At 41.9% G+C, this 19,448-nt stretch overlaps 3 protein-coding genes across 3 annotated transcripts in view; all 3 read left to right on the plus strand.

Annotated features, from left to right (window-relative positions):
* LOC146663564 (protein FAM117A-like) overlaps positions 1 to 2,262 on the plus strand; it is an 11,636-nt gene extending 9,374 nt beyond the window's left edge. Inside the window, exon 8 of the mRNA XM_085416384.1 lies at positions 417 to 2,262. Coding sequence (XP_085272510.1) covers positions 417 to 705 — 289 coding nt within the window. The 3' untranslated portion in view covers positions 706 to 2,262. The remainder of the gene's footprint in view (positions 1 to 416) is intronic.
* Positions 2,263 to 9,269: 7,007 nt separating this feature from the next.
* On the plus strand, positions 9,270 to 11,845 carry LOC146663565 (cytochrome c oxidase subunit FA4-like). Its single transcript, XM_085416386.1, has 4 exons — positions 9,270 to 9,568; positions 11,150 to 11,238; positions 11,345 to 11,405; positions 11,561 to 11,845. Exons 1-4 carry the CDS (start codon positions 9,518 to 9,520, stop codon positions 11,615 to 11,617), a joined length of 258 nt encoding a protein of 85 aa, XP_085272512.1. The 5' UTR covers positions 9,270 to 9,517; the 3' UTR covers positions 11,618 to 11,845.
* A 1,276-nt stretch (positions 11,846 to 13,121) lies between these two features.
* On the plus strand, positions 13,122 to 19,277 carry cenpt (centromere protein T). Its single transcript, XM_085416385.1, has 13 exons — positions 13,122 to 13,439; positions 13,603 to 13,723; positions 13,798 to 13,942; positions 14,020 to 14,113; positions 14,205 to 14,341; positions 14,469 to 14,526; positions 14,668 to 14,804; positions 15,809 to 16,885; positions 16,973 to 17,296; positions 17,376 to 17,481; positions 17,729 to 17,902; positions 18,006 to 18,110; positions 18,807 to 19,277. Exons 1-13 carry the CDS (start codon positions 13,354 to 13,356, stop codon positions 18,934 to 18,936), a joined length of 2,694 nt encoding a protein of 897 aa, XP_085272511.1. The 5' UTR covers positions 13,122 to 13,353; the 3' UTR covers positions 18,937 to 19,277.
* The last annotated feature ends 171 nt before the right edge of the window (positions 19,278 to 19,448 follow it).

The raw sequence follows: 19,448 nt of genomic DNA on the forward strand, positions 1-19,448 counted from the left end.
TTGCCTGGTATTTTAGTTTTTCTTTTCTAGTGGGTCCGTGACTTCTAGGGGAAAATTTTGGCTTGAGTAAAGCCTCGTGCATGTTGACATGTAAGCACAAGCAGCGACTACAAAGATCAGGGATGTCAAACTCATTTTACATTGTGAGCTGCATACAAGTCACTCTGATCTTAAGTTTGCTGGACCAGTGAAACTTCCCTTTCTGTCAGTGAAAAGAAGTTTAACCACATTTAATCCCAGAGATATCTTAACATTTAAAAAAAAGAAGTGCAGAGTCAACATGTCTCAATTTTTCCACATGATAAAGAAATGCTGTTGAACTAAATGTAAGAAATCTGACTGTGTGCACTGAATGTAACCAAACTTTTTGCATCACTTTTATGGACATAAGTTTTTCTTCTCCTTTTCTTCTTTAGCTCTCCACAGAAACCCACGATGGCCCTCATCTCCTCCTGCCCCGACCCCAACAAGGTAAACTTCACCCCCTATGGGGGTTCAGCCTTTTGCCCAGTCAGCCTCCCTAAGCCCCTGCTCCCCTCCATGGACATGTTTTTCAGAAGCTTTGGCTCTCCAGCAAGCAACTGCTTGAACCAGGGAACAAGCTCCTGTCAGATGGTCTCCTCTAACACCTGGGCTGTTCGTCCAGATCCTCCTGCAGCCACCACTGTGATGGGAGAAAGTTCTGGAGAGGGGCTAGCTTTATAAAAACGGCTCCAGGTCGTTTATTTGGAAATGAACAGAGTGGTCTGGGACAGATGTCTAGATTTCTTTTTCTTTTCTTTTTTAAATCGTAGCTCATTCTTTTGCCACACAGGTACAAACAAATAACATTGTTGCCCTTTTCAGCCATGCGATGGCATCACTAATGTTCACTAGAGCTTCATTGAGACTTGTGCACCCCTGCAAAAGACTTGAATTTATATTTCCAGCATCAACTCTAGTTGAGAGCAATCATAGTTTTAAAGGCTTAAATCTTGCACAACCACAAATGGGTCATCTGTTTGTGCTGCTGGAGCTTCCCCTACAACACAACACTGCTGCAGAGAGCTGCTTTTGAATTAGGCATAGCAAAAAATGCTTATGGGAGGAATAATTGAGTGTTTATACAAACTAGTAACAGATAAAGTGCTGTTTATGTGCTGCTTGTTGTTATCTAGGATGCTCTGTAGTGAGCTGATCAGCAAAAAATAAATGCATGCGAGCCATTGTAATCAGGTATTCACTCGTCATGTTGAAAGTGATGGATAAATGTTAGCAAATCTGAGACTTTCAGATGCAGCGAGATTAAAGGAAACCACTGGATGTCTGAAAAGGGCTTGATGTTGAAGGTTATTGAGAAAATGAGTCACAATGCAAAGGAGAGTGCTCTGAGTTTCCTTAATTGCAACACTTCTAAACTAAACAAATTTAGTTCTGTTATTACCCAAAGATATTTACATTTGTCTTAGCCAAAAATAATTGAGACACTGTGCTGTCTTACAGCAGCACTGCTCACTTATTTTTCTGTAAACTTTCACTTGATTTGTTTGACTGACTGCTCACTTCCTGCACAGTTATTTCCTCAAAGACGCCACAACAGTAACTTTGTTGATACTGTTCCTTATTTTTAAACTGCATCTGTTTAATTATTTTTTTCATCTTATCAAAGATATTTATCTGCTGTTCACTTATTTCCTTGCACCAGTCACTAGTGTACGAAGCGTGACAAATCAGTGGGTACTTTGTTTTTACCTGATTTAAAGGACAACATGAAATGACATTTTGGTTGTTGTAAAGGGAATTTTGTAGATGTAGAAGTTCAGGTAGCGTCAGCACCTAATGGCTTCATCACATGCATTCTTGCTTTACGAGTAGTACTTTTTAAAATGTCTTGTTTACTTGCAAAAAAGGGTTGCATGTTGTTTATTGACGTTCTAGATCTGTGCCTGATGGTACGTTTTAGTTTTGAGGTTTCACTGCCTAGTTGACTACCTAACCAGTTTTAGTGGTATAGACTTGTCGTCCTCAGTTTCCCTGATCATTTTGTTCTGCCAAGCTGACAAGTTAACGATCATATAGTTTTATTTTCTCGCAGACATGTTTGCACAAGTTGAACTACTACTTTTGAGTCGCAATTCTTATTTTTATACTCACTTTTGTACTTGGTTGTATATGTATGTGTAGTGATGTCTGTTTTTTACCCTTTTTCCCCAAATACCTGCTACATAAGCTAAAAAGGAAAAAAAAAAAAAAAGACCCTTGTCATTTTTAGTTTTGTTCTGTCAGGCAAATGTCACATGTATCGGGTGGATTTTTATGCACTTCCAGCAGAGGGTGTTACAGAGGAGAGGTGTTCTCCATAATTTAGCCTCTGATAGTTCTGTTTGCATGTGAACTGAAAGTTGACTATTTTGATCTTTTGACTAACATCTCCTAGTTTTAGCATCTTGATGAAATGCTGATGGACTGAAATATTCTTATTCCAAATAATCAAAGATTTTTTTCTTTCCCCGGTTGTGGATACTGGGAATGTTATCTCAGGTTCTGTGTTTTGTCTACATAAATACATGATGCTAGCATGTCTTCTGTGTTTATTACATTCATTTTAGCTCTTAGTGCTTTGTTTTGAATTCACCACACAATCTATGCAGCCATGGTGTTAAAGAGCAGACCTATTGGTGTGAAGTCCCGTGCGTATACTGCCAAGTTTTCATTTCTCCTACAATTAAGAAGCTACTTTCAAGCCTTGTGCATTCATCTAGTCATACTGGAATATTTGTTTCTAAATTGGGTAAAAGAAAACACTAGAAAATCTTATAATGGTACCGTGTGTCATTATGTCACCATATACTGTAATCTTCACTATTTTCTGGGGCAGGGGAATTGACAACTGCCTGACTAAGACGTGTAATTTCCTCTTGTCTTGAGTCACATTGATTTCTTCAGTCCTTACCTTTGACTCACCACAATGCTTCTCAGTTTTGTTTTGTTTTGTTTTTTCCCAGAAAGCTGATTATTGGTGGCACAAACATTAAAGTTTCAGCAGTTTGGTTCATTGTCTCAAGATACAGTGCTCAGCATAAATGAGTGCACCCCTTTACATTTGTCAGAAAACCTTTAGTTTCCTTTCAGAATCAACATTTTCTATGAGATACTATAATACAAAAATACTCCCACAAATGTGGGCCATTGATTGCAAACAAGATTTGTTAATTTGTTAGGAAAATCCTTTTTTTTTTTTTTTTTTTTTTTTTTTTTTTGTGTGTGTGCAGACTCATTCAAGCCCATGTTGCAAAAATGAGTACACCCCAATTATAGTCTAAGGAGAAAAGCCACACTTAAGACTACAAAATTCGAATTACCAGGCATTCAACCAAAGGTGAGTCTAATGATTCATTTACGAGGTGTCCAGCAGACAGGTGACCATAAAAGGGCATTACTTAACAAGGAAAAGCCCTTCCCATTTCATACTGCCAGCAATGGCTCCACATGGAAGAGAAATGTCACAAAATCTGAGAAAGGAAATAATTTCTTTACACAAAAAAGGTGAGGGCTACAAGATCAGCAAAGGTTTACATATCAGTCAAAATACTGTAGCAAAAGTGATCACAAAATGTAACAAAGATTGAAGCGCAACCATCTTAGACATCCAGGCCGTCCACAAAAGTTAACATCTCAATGGGAGCGTCTCCTGATGAGAAGGAAGGGTTGAAGAAATCACCATGCAAGTTCACTGCAGTTCGCTAAAGCAGTAGAAAGCCAAACTGGAGTGACCGTTTCCCGTGACACCATACGGCATACACTGCAGAGGAATGGCATGCATAGGTATCGTCCATGAAGGAAGTCTCTCCTAAAGCCCATGCACAAAAAAGCACGCCTAGAATTTGCTAGGGCCCATGCTGAAAAAGATGAAGACTACTGGGACTCTATACTCTGGAGTGATGAGACAAAGATCACTGTTTTTGGAACTAATGGTTTCAAAACTGTATGGTGTCATAAACGTGAGGATTTCAAAGACAAATGCATGGTGCCTACAGTGAAACATGGTGGTGGCAGTGTCCTTATGTGGGCCTGCATGAGTGCTGCTGGTGTTGGGGAGCTGCATTTCATTGATGGTATCATGAACTCAACAATGTACTGCTCTATTCTGAAGAAGAAGATGCTGCCATCACTCCGTGCACTTGGTCGTCATCCACTTTTCCAACACGACAATGATCCAAAACACACATCTAAAGCTACTGCTGCATTTCTGAGGAAGGACAGGGTGAAGATGATTGAATGGCCAAGTATTTCTCCTGATCTGAACCCAATCGAACACCTGTGGGGAATTCTGAAGCGGCAAATTGAGCATCACTCTCCATCCAGCATCCAGGCTCTAAAAGAGGTTATTCTTGAAGAATGGAAAAAGATAATGTTGCAATATGTCGCAACTTGTTCATTCTGTGACTTGATGCTGTCCTTGAAAATCACGGTGGTCATACAAAATACTAGATGTAGTAGTTTGTGTTGCGGGGTGTATTCATTTTTGCTTCATCCAATTTTAGTAAAACTGAAGATTTTGTGATCTAAGTTATATTATTAACCTTAATTTCATGTTATGGAGTTAAACAAGTGTTCAATAAAACTCAGTCGTGTGAAAATTTTGGAAATTGTTCTTTTGTTCATTGAGCTACTGATTTAATTTGTGCTTTTTGAAGGGAGTGTACTCATTTATGCTGAGCACTGTATCTGAATGTCTACATGCACCGAGTTGCTGTCATGTAATTTCCTCATTACATATTTGGTTAGTAAACAATTGAACAGGTGTGCCTAAAGAAGTCACTGATAATATACACTTTGTAAACCGATCTTTTCATGAGCTTTGCTCGGCATCTGTCACAGAACTAAAAGTGAAACCATTCTGAGCAGTTTGTGACCTTTTTATTTAAACTTTTTAAGGATGTTTAATGTAACTGTAAATCTAACCTGAACCAGATAACCTCAGACAAACTGTAAACACTTCCAAATCCCATCGCAGCTAGATAAAACAGCATCACGTGCTGATACTGTCATGGTCCTGGGTCGGTGACCCAGCGCTTTAAGTTTATTATTATCATTTTCCAATTTATTATCATGATTATTATTATTATTGTTTGAGTTCTACGTGTTATATTCGGTCTGCCTCTGAGTCTGCGTCTGTATCTGTCTATCTATGGTGTCACCCCGTCTGTTTGTGAATCTGTCTGTTTAGTTCAATGTCTTGTCTGGTTCCATGTGTCTGAGTTTCCTGTTTTATTGTGAAGGTCTGTGTCGTATGTGAGTGTGCTCAGTTTACGTTTCCCCTGTCTCGTCAGCTGTGATTTCTCCCAGGTGTGTTCCCCTCCTGTCTCTCATCCCTTGATTACTGCCATCTGTGTATTTAAGCCCTGTGTTTCTCTGTGTCAGTGTCGCGTCGTACCCTCAACTTGCTGTGTGTTTGTAATGTCCTGTCCTCCAGCACCTCGGTTTAGAGTTTTGTCTTTGTAAGTTTTATTTCGTGAATCATTCCTCCAGCAATAAAGCTGCGTTTTCAGTTTATTCCCATCTCCAAGAGTCCTGCTATTTTGGGTCCACCACTTCTGCTTGCCTGCCACACAGCCAACCATGACAGATACTTCTCTTAGTTAGTCATTTCCTCTCTCGCTCTCGCTCTCTCTCTCTCTCTCTCTCTCTCTATATATATATATATCTATATATATATATAGATATATATATATAGATATATATATCTATATATATATATATCTATATATATCTATATATCTATATATCTATATATATATAGATATCTATATATATATAGATATATAGATATATATATATATCTATATATATCTATATATACCACAGCGACCTCCCTGAACAGGGTCCAGTAACCATCACAGTGGCAGATATCCAAGAAAGGGTCTCCAGTATGAAGAGTTGGACAGCACCAGGGCCCGACATGGTTCACGCCTACTGGCTGAAGAAGCTGACTGCACTCCACGAGCGTCTGGCAGCACAAATGAACCAGCTGCTAGTTAACGAGAGACACCCGGAATGGCTAACTGAAGGCCGGACGGTCCTGATCCCCAAGGACCCCAAGAAGGGACCGGTCCCCTCCAACTACCGACCAATAACCTGCCTCAGTACTACATGGAAGCTCCTGTCAGGCATCATATCGGCTAAGATGAACAGGCACATGGGTCAATACATGAGCGGGACACAGAAAGGAATTGGCAAGAATACCAGAGGTGCAAAACACCAGCTACTGGTAGACAGAACAATCAGCCGAGACTGCAAGACCAGACTGACCAACCTGTGCACTGCCTGGATTGATTACAAGAAGGCCTATGACTCAATGCCCCACAGCTGGATACTGGAATGCCTAGAATTGTACAAGATCAATGGGACCCTAAGAGCCTTCATCAGGAACTCAATGGGGATGTGGCGTACAACACTAGAGGCCAACTCCAAGCCCATAGCACAAGTTACCATCAAGTGCGGGATCTACCAAGGAGATGCTCTGTCCCCACTGCTGTTCTGCATAGGCCTGAACCCCCTCAGTGAGATCATTAACAAGACTGGCTACGGATACCGACTATGGAACGGAGCAGTTGTCAGCCACCTCCTGTACATGGATGACATCAAGCTGTATGCCAAGAGTGAACGAGACATCGATTCACTGATCCACACTACCAGGCTATACAGCAATGACATTGGAATGTCGTTCGGACTGGAGAAGTGTAGTCGGATGGTAACAAAGAGAGGGAAGGTAGTCAGAACTGAGGGGATTGAACTACCAGAAGGCAACATTGCAGACATAGAGGACAGTTACAAGTACCTGGGGATCCCGCAGGCAAATGGGAACCATGAAGAGGCCGCTAGAAAGGCTGCAACCACCAAGTACCTGCAGAGGGTCAGGCAAGTCCTGAGGAGTCAGCTGAATGGTAAGAACAAGATCCGGGCCATCAACACATACGCCCTGCCCGTGATCAGGTACCCTGCTGGGGTAATAGGCTGGCCAAAGGAGGAGATAGAAGCCACTGACATAAAGACAAGAAAGCTCCTGACCATGCATGGAGGGTTTCACCCCAAGTCCAGCACCCTGAGGCTGTACGCTAAGCGGAAGGAAGGGGGCCGGGGACTGGTGAGTGTCAGCACCACAGTCCAGGATGAGACAAGGAACATCCAAGAATACATTGGGAAGATGGCCCCAACTGACCGAGTGCTCAGTGAATACCTCAGGCAGCAGAAACCCAAGAAAGAGGAGGGAGACGAGGAACCATCATGGAAGGACAGGCCCCTGCACGGTATGTACCACCGGCAGATAGAGGAGGTGGCTGATATCCAGAAATCCTACCAGTGGCTGGACAAAGCTGGACTGAAAGACAGCACAGAGGCACTAATCATGGCAGCACAAGAACAAGCTCTGAGTACAAGATCCATAGAGGCTGGGGTCTATCACACCAGGCAAGACCCCAGGTGCAGGCTGTGTAAAGATGCCCCAGAGACAATCCAGCACATAACAGCAGGGTGCAAGATGCTAGCAGGCAAGGCATACATGGAACGCCATAACCAAGTGGCCGGCATAGTGTACAGGAACATCTGTGCCGAGTATAACCTAGAAGTCCCGAGGTCAAAATGGGAGATGCCCTCAAGGGTGGTGGAGAATGACCGAGCTAAGATCCTGTGGGACTTCCAGATACAGACGGACAAAATGGTGGTGGCTAACCAACCGGACATAGTGGTGGTAGACAAACAGAAGAAGACGGCCGTAGTGATCAATGTAGCGGTTCCGAATGACAGCAATATCAGGAAGAAGGAACACGAGAAGCTGGAGAAATACCAAGGGCTCAGAGAAGAGCTCGAGAGGATGTGGAGGGTGAAGGTAACGGTGGTCCCCGTGGTAATCGGAGCACTAGGTGCGGTGACTCCCAAGCTAGGCGAGTGGCTCCAGCAGATCCCGGGAATAACATCGGAGATCTCTGTCCAGAAGAGCGCAGTCCTGGGAACAGCTAAGATACTGCGCAGGACCCTCAAGCTCCCAGGCCTCTGGTAGAGGACCCGAGCTTGAAGGATAAACCGCCCGCAGGGGCGTGCTGGGTGTTTTTTCTATATATATATATATATATATATATATATATATATATATATATATATATATATATATATATATATTAGGGGTGCAACGATATTCGTATCGATATTGAACCGCTCGATACAGTGCTTTCGGTTCGGTACGCATATGTATCGAACAATACAACATTTGTAATTTATTTTATCAACTTTCCTTCTGACGATGCTGTCTGTGTTGAGCGCTCAGTGAATCTGCGTTCGACTACTCCGCCTAGGCTGCACTGTCGAGCGCAGATCCACTGAGCGCTCAACACAGACAGCATAGTCAGAAGGAAGAGTGCAGGGCAAGCTAGCAAGACAGAAGTTAAGCTCTCCTTGCAACATGGACCTCCCCCACTCTCATTCAGATCTGGCGTTTGGAATTATTTTGGTTTTCATGTGACGTATGACCCTGAAGGTAAGCGAGTCATGGACTAAAGTAAAACAGCATGTTGGATGTGCCATGCAATGCTCAATTACTAGTGGGAACTAGTGTGTTAGCGCAGTGTTAAGGTGTTGGCCGTCTAGCCCCATGCACGGGGCGATCGGCGGTAGCTCGTTAACGGAGATTTGCCGTGTTGTGGCGTTAAGGTTATTTCAACGAGATTAACCTGAAAGCACTAGTGGGAACACAACGAATATGACTGCACATTTACGCCGACATCATCCTAGTGCAAAGACAAAAACAACAAGCATGCTACTAACTTTAGCCGAGTCATTTAGACAGCTGTTAGCACATGATTCTCCTTATGCTGCTGAGAATATAGCCCAGAAGAAGCGGATAGTATAGCTTTTATTTTGGAAAGAGACATTTCTCTGTAATAAACTCTGTTTTCCAAAGATGAGTGATTCCTCAATCAGATACAGGGCTTGCAATATCGCTAGCCCGACGTCCTGGAGCTAGCGATTTTTTCAGTCGGGCTACCAAAATCTATCTCTTCCCTGCCCGTCGGGCTATTGTAGTATATATATATATATATATATATATATATATATTCGCGCGTGCTGGTTTGAGCCTATAGATTGGTCTGAACGGTCCAACTTTAGCTGCTCAAAATAAATAAAAATGGAAGTGGAGGGTTTAAAATCCACTTGAGCAAACCCCCGTAGCGCTCAGAGATATGAGCCCAGGTAGGGGGTTCGCACAGCTGCTGTCGTTGCATTGTGGGATTGGCTGACAGTAGCGCGTGGAGGTGGGGTGCAGTTCAATTGTACGCCTCTGCCAGTTTAGCTCACTGCGATAGTACGCTGGCAAGTAGTGCATCGAGGTGAATGTCGCGAGTTCGAGGCCTCGCCTTCCCACAACAAAGTTCAATTGTACGTTCAGGCCTGCAGGAAACTGCAGGAGATCCTCCGGAGAGGCGCGCCTTCAGCCCGCAGATATTCACGTTAACGGAGCCGGTCAGCGGGAGGACTGTCCACCATGTCTTCATTCTTTGGGGTCGTCGCCAAGCAGATTAAGAGCCACCCAGCTGTAAGTCTCAGCCACTCGTTTTATTTTTACGGTCGTTATTACCAGCCTGTAACCAAGGAGACGGTGACATTGAAACGTGCCTATCAGAAGCTTGAAGCTGCGCGCGCTCCCGTTTCCCCCCCCAAGATCTCTCCTTAATTACCTGATGTGGGATCAGCTGTAAAGGCTCAGGAAAACAGTTTTTGTGACTTATCCACACACTGACACCCTAAAGTACGCATTCGTAGAGTATTTTACTATTTATAAAAGCAAAAATAATTTCATATACAGCTCTGAGTGCGGAAATCTCAAATTCCTCGACAGACTCACAGGTTTCGGTTAGAAACATTGGTAGAACATTTTCACGTCACTACATTCTTATTGTTTTAATCACTGTATTCGTGTAATCCCGTGAAAGCTTTTCTTGGGTTTTTCACCCGCAACCTCCTGACAGAGTTCGTTTTTGCGCTCTGGCATCCGCAGAATCAGACAACCGCATCACCTGCTCCTACTGAGCGTGATACACTGATACTGTTGTTACTGAAATGTTATAATGATGATAATCTAAAGGTTCAAATCTGTGTGTGTGCGCGCGCGCGGGGGGGGTCGCTTGTTTCACGCCACCGTGCGTCTGTAGCCATGCGAAAGGGTTTGTGGTGGCAGCACGTATAGCGGTGGAGTAGTTTCCATATTAGCTTGAGTGAAGGCCAGATAAATGCATGTGAGGGTTTATTTCTCCAAGGACGACGGTGTGAAAGGGTTTGGTTTGTGGCAGCCTCCATATTAATAGACCTCTGGATGGAAATGCTTTGTCCCCCTCCTGCTCTGTGACTGAGCAGCCTGTTGCTCCCTGCTGGTGAAAACTCTTCATTGTTTAAACAATCCTCTTATGTCATGAGATAACAATACCAACATGGAAATTCTGTGCATTTTATACATCATAGACTGTTACTATAAAAGTAGCACTGCCTTAGCAAGGCTTTTTGAGGACAACTGCACATTTTTACCCACAGCAGCAAGGTGAGAAAGTGGCCCTGGTTGTATTAATAGCTGTTAGACACATGCAACTGGCCACGGGGTCAAAGTGTGGTGATATAAGCAGGGACAACAACTATTTGCCCTTATCTTAAAACTTAATAAGACACATTATGTCTTGGCAATGCACAGTAGGAAAAACTGGACTCCTACACATGGTTTGTAACAGATGAAATGCTGAATAAGATCCAAAAGGACGCAGATAACAAAGATCTATCAACGTTTTATAGATCAAACATAGAAACATACTCTTTAAGGCTCCACACTGGAAATCCTGCAAGATCTGCAGCTGCAGAGGAAAGCAGAGTCCGTCTTGTCTGTTCCCATCTTTTATGTCTGCAGTTTTAGTTTCTGACATCTGGTAACCTAATCTAGGACTACCACTTCCAGTCAGAGAGCAACAGATTTACACAGATTTATAGCAACTTCTCCTCCTCCATCCTAAACTCAAGAAGGAAAATGTGCCCAACATTTTTAAAACTCTGTATATTGTTCTCTTCTGGTTTTGCTCCACTGGCATTGATAAAGCAATAGCTTTATTGACTAATTGATGCCCTTTCTCCAAAGCTGATCCCCCTGTTCATCTTCATAAGTGGAGGGGCAACCATGAGTGTGTTGGCCCTGACCAGGGCGGCTCTGAAAAACCCAGACGTGTCGTAAGTATCTGAGACGATTTAAACTTATAGAAAAGCGGGCGTTTTCACTTTCCTCGGTTACTCGGGGATGTGTTGTTTCGATCACGGCTTTTCCTCTTGTCTTCAGATGGGATCACAAGAACAACCCTGAACCCTGGAACCAAATGAAGCCCAATCAGCAGTACAAAGTACGAGCCGTTTTTCTTAATCCTTTACGTCAAGTTATAGAGCAGGCATGTTTCTACAAAGGACAGGCCATAATTTTCTGTTATCTTGCGTCAAAGTCCATATCTCAGCAGTCATATGATAATGCATATTTGTTTTTATGTGTGTGTGTGTCCAGCTTCTTGCAGTAAACATGGATTACTCCAAACTGAAGGAGGACAGGCCAGACTTCTAAGCCATCCGTACGAGGAGCCTTTGCACTATTTTTTAAAAAAAATCAAACAACCTATGACAGCAAATGAAAGTTTATTTCCAGTGTGCTGGGCAAAGGGATCATTCACCTATAAATGACTATGAATAAAACAGACAACCACCTGTTTTACTGATTGTTGAATATAATTATCAGTTTGCTGCCATAAATTATTAAAGACTATTTAAATCTTTAACGCCTCCCTTGCATGCTTATTACAGGCAAGAGCTGAGGGGAAAGATTACAACACATCAGAAAATGTGAGAAACAAGAATGTGCTCTTTTAGTGGTTTACAAAGAAACTATATTAGAATTTGAGACAATGAGAACAAGTGCCACCTGATGTTTGTTTATATTATTTAAATAGCCTTATATTTAATGCATATATCTCAAATTCTAAATGGTTTAACCATCATCTGCACCTGGTCTTAGATTTGAACCTAAAAGAAGAAATTCTTATTCTATTGACACAGATTTTACATTTTAATGTCTAAAGTAAGTTTGAATTTTTAAAATCCAGTGTTGAGCCATCCCTTGTTTGTGTGTGTTGTTTTTGTTTTGTTTGTTGCTTTTTTTATATTTTGCTTCCAACTAGTCAGACTTCCTTGTAATTTTTAATGTGTTCTAGAGCAATTCTTGAAAAGCTCAAAGCTTTTGCCCCAATTTCCTTAACTAAATCTATGAAAAATGCCAAGGATAACAGAGTCTGAGAGACATAAAATTGTATTTTTGCACCAACATAGTGATTCCCAAAGAGCTATTAGTTGAAATCTTGGCATGGTGTGCAGGTAGGATGTTCTTCAGGAATGGAAATGGGGAGAAAAGCCTGAGGTATGCCAAATGAATCCAAATTTGAAATTGGTGGTGGTAGTGGTGTCCAATCTTATGATAAAGGGTAGGATAAGTTTCTCAAAATGAAACATTTTTATAATTTTCACCCCTTGTGGTAACTAACATGTTGTTTTGCAGGGAATTATGATATTATAAATTCTCTTGAGAACTGTGTTGCTCTCACGTTTATTTTCCAGTTTATCGCACTGCACTCCACTGGTCAAAATTTAGTGCACACCTGACAGAAATTCAAAACACCTCACTTGCCTTAGATTATTATCTCAAAATGTCGAGTCATTAGCTCAAATTTTCGACTTCATTTTCAGAAATTTCAAGTTATTTTCTATGTTTTGTTTTGAGATATTTTCACAAAAGTTTGCATTAAGATGATAATAATAATAATAATAATAATGGATAATCACCCACAATTTTGAAGTATGGATGACAACTAAACTAAACTAAAATACAATAAAATAAAATTTCAGTATTGAAAAAAATTCCATAGCTCTGATTTTGTAAATTATTCATTTATATTATTGCTTTTTCTGAAAACAATATTAAAATTTCATTTTTAATTTTATTTATTTATTTCATTGCGATCTCGAGGTTCAAAGCCAAATCTCTCTTCTCGCGAGATTTCACTTAAAAATAACGCGGGACCGTATGAGAATTGAGTCCGTTGAAACAGAAAACACAAGGCAAGGATCAGAGCACAAATGACGTTCGGGTGAAAGCTGAGATAAACGACACTAATTTCAGCTCAGCACCGCTTGTTTGGACAGCGTCGTTGTGGAAAAAGTCATTTGTTTGACATTTTTGACGTTTAACTGCCCGCAATTGTCTGCTAGCTGAGTTCAGCTAACCAGCTGACTTTGCTCCTCGGTGGCTAAATGGATCCCACGGAGGATTTGTCCGCTCGGGTCCTGCTGAAACATATTCTCACCACCGAGCCACCCAGGACCCCTGTCACACGCAGGTACGGTTCATTTTCTGGGAGAGAACCACGAAAGTCTTATTCACTGGCGTTTTCAGCATTAATGCTAGCTAAGCTATCGCTAACGACAAACTTGTGGTTGTCGCACGTTAGTCTCAGCGGCTTTGTATTCAGTATTATTAATCGTAAGATGACTTGTCTCCAGTAATTCACAGGAGCCGAGTAGCAGCGGGACCCGGCGGAGTAGCAGGCTCAGCAAGAAAGATGCTGGTCCCCAAACCCCGCAGGAGATCCTTAGGCGGAGCATGAGACATAAGCTCCATGAGGTAAAATAGAGGTGAGCAGCGTAGTTGTTATTCGTGGGCATGTTAAACTTATTAACTTTGTCCCTTTTTTCTAGAGCATAACCAGAAAATCCCTCCCCGCCACTAAAAGGAGGACTGCCTCAGTTGTGTTAAAAAAGGCAAACATGCCTGCCACATCTTCAGTACTGATTAATGACGGAGACACTCCCAGACACATACTCATAAACATCCTGCGGACAGGTGCGTGAACTAGCCTTCTTTTAATTCCTGGTTGGTTTCGGTTGGTTTTGCTTTTGCTTATATGTTTTGGTTTTCAGAGCCGGTGAAATCCCCCGTGGTTCATGAGACAGAAACATCTGAAGAGCCGGAGCCACCTTCAGCCAATTCGACCATCTCCAAAACGCATCACAGGTGAGCTGTGGGTTACAGGGTGATTGATGGTATTACTGAATTAGTCCTGGTTGTGATGGAAAATAAACTTTTGAGCTGAATTGACTTTCAGTATGGAGCTGTCAGGGCTGGACCTGCCTGATGTAACAGTTGGCCCAGCAGCCAGCACTGCAAAGGGACTGAGCCGAAAGAGACCGCGCAGGAGTTTTAACACAACGGCTTTTGAAAAACGACTTAAAGATGGAGATGGTAAGATTGAAACGAGCATTGAGGAGGTACACAGATTAAAAATGAGGTTGTGGGGTTTTTTTTTTTTTTTTGTGCTTCTGCAGCAATGTGAACACTTACTGTGTATGCTGGATGTTTGTGCTTCCAGAAGCTGAAGAGGAAACTGAACTATCAATAGATGACAATTCATCACTGTCTGTGTTGAGGTAAAGTGTACAAAGAATGCAAAATATTAATTCTAATCAGGGATCAAACCCATGACTAGGATTAGAATTAATGATCAGCGTGTGAATGCACACCATGTTTGTTTTTTATGTTTTTTAGTTTATGTCCAATCTGTTTTTCAGCTCTGCTTCCTTGAATTTAAAAACTCCGTTTGTTGACGCTAAGACTGAGAAAAGAGGTCTGCAGAGAAAAGTTTCAAATCGTCGGAAAATCTCAGAGGAAGAATTTGGTGCTGCTGTAGATAAACGACGGATGGGAGGTGAACACTGCGCTCAAAATACTTTATTACATTCTTCTAATGGGACACAGGTTTTTCAAAGATTTCTTTCTGAGGCACAGCAGCCATACAACCATATGGTGTAAAACACAGAAACTTAACCAGAAATGTAATATAATCTCACACACTGTTGTTACCAACTGGTTAATTTGATAATTGATTCATTCATTGCTAAATAATCTCACTATCAGGATTTTTCACCTTGAGAACTGTCACTGTATTTTGACCTGCTATTGAGTCACTTTAAATATCACCTTCTTTCGGTTGCTCACTTTAGGGGTCACCACAGTGAATTTCAGTGATTTGCATCCATCTTTATCCTCAATCCCTTTATCCCTCCTCTGCACATGTCCAAACCCCCTCAGCTTTGCCTCTGTAACTTTGAGTCCAGACTTTGACTAAACCTGAGTTATACTCATTTCTAATCTTGTCCTTCAGACTTCTTAACATCTTCGGCCCCAGCTTGGCCTCTGGTCCTTTATTCAGACATTTTGGTCTTCTGCCACAAACCACCCCTGACGCGTATCTCCACCGTCTTCTTCACCTCTCATACATTTTGTAGATGAGTGCATGTGAAAATGTTTCAGTAAGTAAAGCTGTTACCAGACTGCAAAGAAACAGCTGCTTGGGACCATGTCTCAAAAAGAATCGTGCTGAAGGGAGGTTTTAAAAAAAAAAAAGTGGAACTAGATTGGATTGTAATTTTGTTTAATGCCAGTTTTTATCACAAGATTGTGTAACAAGGCCATGTAACCTTTGGTTAAGTTGCCGGCACACATACAACAACTATTCAACCTACCTACAAGTAAGGTGCTGCCCCCTGCTGGTGAAAGTTTTAGTTAAATTCTGCAGAGGTTCAGTGCAAACCTACGACTGAGTATAAATTTAACACTTCAGCCCAGTGATGTACAGCATGAAAAGAATTGTAGGTTATTTGCACCTGCTCTTTACCTCCACCTTACATTTTCCTCCTTCCTGTCATCCAGGTATGAGCAGCTTTGGACCTGTGGAGCAGGGGCTTGGTGAATCTACTCACTCTGAGGGCTTCACCTTAGGTCTAAGCAAACTCAGCGAACCAGATATCACAGCCGATATCGTGAACTGTAACACGGCTCTCTACGCCCAGGCTGATGCCATGACCTCCAACTTTTCTATCATTGCTACTCAGGACAAACCTACAGTCGTGGCATCTCAGCTGCAGAAGGACATGAGGGAGATGGAGCCAGAGGAGCAAATGGAAGTGGAGCAGAGCAAGCTGGAAACTGACCAACTGTGTGTGTTTCCAACTGAAGATGAATCTGAAAAGAAGGAAGCAAGGAGAACAGTTTACAGTAAACCTGAAGATGTCTTGGCAAAATCTGACGGAGATGAAGATGTAGTTCAATCTCGGACCGGTGTAAGCGAGGATGCAGCTCAGTTTGAAGACGTTGAGGAAAGAGCAGAAGTTGCTCTCAATTCCGAGCTTGAACAGGGTGTTGAAGCAGGGTCACAGGCTGAAGAGGAAGCTGAAGCAGATTCTAAAACTGAAGAGGAGGAGGAGGAAGATGAGGAAGATGTAGTTGACTCTAACACTGATGGAGGTACAGCCGACTCGCAGATCGAAAAGGGTGATGACGCAGGTTCTCAGTCTGAAGACGAGAATGTGGCTGAGGATCAGACTGAAGAAGAGGAAGAAGACAAGAGAGGCGTAGAAGAATCTCAAACTGGTTCCCAGTCCGAAGAGGGAGCTGAAGCATCTACTCAGTCTGAGGAAGAGGACGTTGTACTAGACTCTCAAACCGAAAAGGATGAAGAGGATGGTGGCACTGAATATCACACTGATGAAGTTGTAGCAGCCCTGCCTGAAGAGGATGTTAGTGGTCAATCTGAGAGAAATGAGCACGTGACCAAGTCTGAGAACGAAAATGACTTTGAGATCTTCAGTGGTGAAAATGAAGAGGAGGCATCAGCTCAGCTGAAACATGACTCAGAACACATCAGCCGGAGGGCTTATCGCTCTGAGGGCGGTCTCATTGTGCCGGTTACAGAGGCAGCAGAGGATTTCCCTAATGCTACGTTTGCAGGTTAAAAAAAAAATCAATTAATCAATCATTTAGCATTTAAAAATCTGTATGATTGAGATTAAATATTGTTTGTGGTTTTGTTTGTAGGATGGCCTGATGCCAAATTCAAAGGACATGGCACTCTGGATTTGCGCACCAGCTTTGAGATGGGAAGCCATGAGAGTGGTCAGACTCACACCGGAGACCCTGATGTGGCCGAATCCTCAACCCAAGGACAGGCAGAGGCCACTGGGACAACGAATGAGCCTGAGGCTGACAAAGAGAACTCATTTCCTCTGTCAGAGGGAACGTATGACATTGAAGATGGTAGGAGTGAAACTGTGCCTGATGAAGCTCCAGCTGAGGATGCTGCTGAACCAGAAGAAGAAATGGAAGAAGAAGAAGAAGATTATGATGATGAAGAGGATGAAGGTTATTTTCTCTTTTAACATGCACTGGTAAAATATCTATTTAAGCATTCAGAATGACTAAGAAATCTGTTTTCTGATAGCTTCAGACTTCCCCTGCAAGACTCCAGCGTTTGTCAGACAGAAAATTAATTTTAATCGTCCTGATCCTTTAGCTTCACCTTCTGTTCTAAAGAACAATCAGGCCAGGTAAGCTGCATGTCCTATTACACTTAAGTGTGTGTGTTTGTGTGTCCTGTGGGTTTCAGTCAGGACTGTTTTTAGGGAGAAAGAAGTACCTACTCAGCTGGGGATATGGACCTTTCAGCTGACACAGTGCTCTTTTAACTCCCTAAAAGCTTCTCTACTTTAAATAGAAAAACTGCTATTGTAGCACAGGTACAGAATCAAGTTTTTATTCGGCAATTCACTGACACTCTCTTCTGATCTCCACCAGTACCAGCGGTACAAGAGAACCTTTACCTGCAGCTAAACCTAAGCAGAGGAGAGTGAGGAAGACGAGGATCTCTAAAAAGGAAACTATCCTTCCTAAGAGCTACCTTATGGGCGTCTTTAAGCAATTTGCCAAAACAAAAGTCTCTGCAGACGTCCACCCTGTCCTAAATGAAATGTAAGTAACACACTGTGTTTCGCCATTAATCACATGCAGTGTCTCTTTGTCTGTTAGAACTGTGTGTTGCTTTAATATAACAGATTTGTTGTAATTTTAACAGAATGGATAAATTCTTTGACCGGCTAGCTGAGGACCTGGAGACGTATGCTGCCCATGCAAAGAGAAAAACCATAGAGGTCGAGGACGTTGAACTTCTGCTGAAAAGGTATGAGGGCAGAATTCAAGACTTTTTGCAATCAGATGTTTTTAATGTCATAAAGCCCCTTTGTTTAATTAAGGAGGAAAAAGCAAAACTTAAATACCACTTAAAAATGTAGCGAACTACATTATACACAAAACTGCATTATGTATTCCTAGGAGGGTTTGAGGAGGCTCAGTACAACACTGCTATATAACTTTATGGAGCAAACATGTACAGATTTATTTAAATACCTTGTTCTGCATATCTCAGTGTACATGTCAACTAGCTAGCTGTTTAGTTTGTCTGGTGTGTGTTATCAATAAATGAATAAAATGAACCAAAAAACAAAGCAAATCAAGAAACCTATACTGAGTGTAGGCCTGTCTTTCCTGTCCACTCTCCACTATCTAATAAAGGCAAAAGGCCCCAAAATAATATGTATTTTAAGCCAGAAGTGCCCGCCTGTACAGGTAAGGCACTGACTACAGTAAGGGGGAGGAAAAAACCCACTCTGCAACGCTTGGATTATTCTGACCTCTAGATGGCAATGTTGAGCTCTTTGTAGTTTGAAGGCTATATCTGACTGTAATAAGAGCATAAGCCTGTAGAATATCTTAAATGCTGCCTATAGGTAGCACACCTCATTCATGATCTATTTTCTGACATTTCACATAAATTTTCTAACATGGAACTTAACCAGTATGTGTTTGTAACTTGCAGGCAGGGTTATGTGAATGACAAGGTGCCAGTGGAAGTGCTTATTGAAAAATATCTTCGCATGGACCAGCGAAGGCTTCTAATCCCCATCGCAACCAGTGGAAATGTTGTTATCCCTGCAAAGCGGAGGTGAATCTTTCATCTCCTGGACTGCTACTTGTTTTTCTGTACACTGCGTTCAAACAATGCCTTTATTCATTGGAGCATAAAAGCTTCTGTAAATGTGTAAATTATATGCATGTATCTTTATTTTACTGCGAGTCTCTGGACAACTGTACTTTGTTGCTGTTAGGTATGTTTTCATGGGTGCAAATATGCGTGCCAACTGTATTCTCTACAATATGAAACAAAGCAGTGTCTAAACTTATAATAATAATAAAGGAAGCTGAAATTAAGTTTCACATATCTGTGCTTCACACATGTATTATTAAGGAAATACTCAGACAGAAATATCTTATGTTTGTGGATCGTGAGGGGCATTTGAATTATTTGTTTTTCCTTGATAAATTAGGATTTCAGCCCATCATGCTGTGCTTTGTGCTGCTTATTAAGAAAGTTATGCAGATATACACTGCTTTTATAAGGCTCAGAAAGACTAGATGGCCTAAAAATTGTGTTTTTATGAGAGTACTTGAAAAATGGAGA

The sequence above is a fragment of the Rhamphochromis longiceps genome, linkage group LG8 (assembly GCF_057381845.1).
Source record: "Rhamphochromis longiceps isolate RC_006_pf linkage group LG8, R_longiceps_female_GT1.1, whole genome shotgun sequence".
In the NCBI taxonomy this organism is placed as follows: Eukaryota; Metazoa; Chordata; class Actinopteri; order Cichliformes; family Cichlidae; genus Rhamphochromis; species Rhamphochromis longiceps.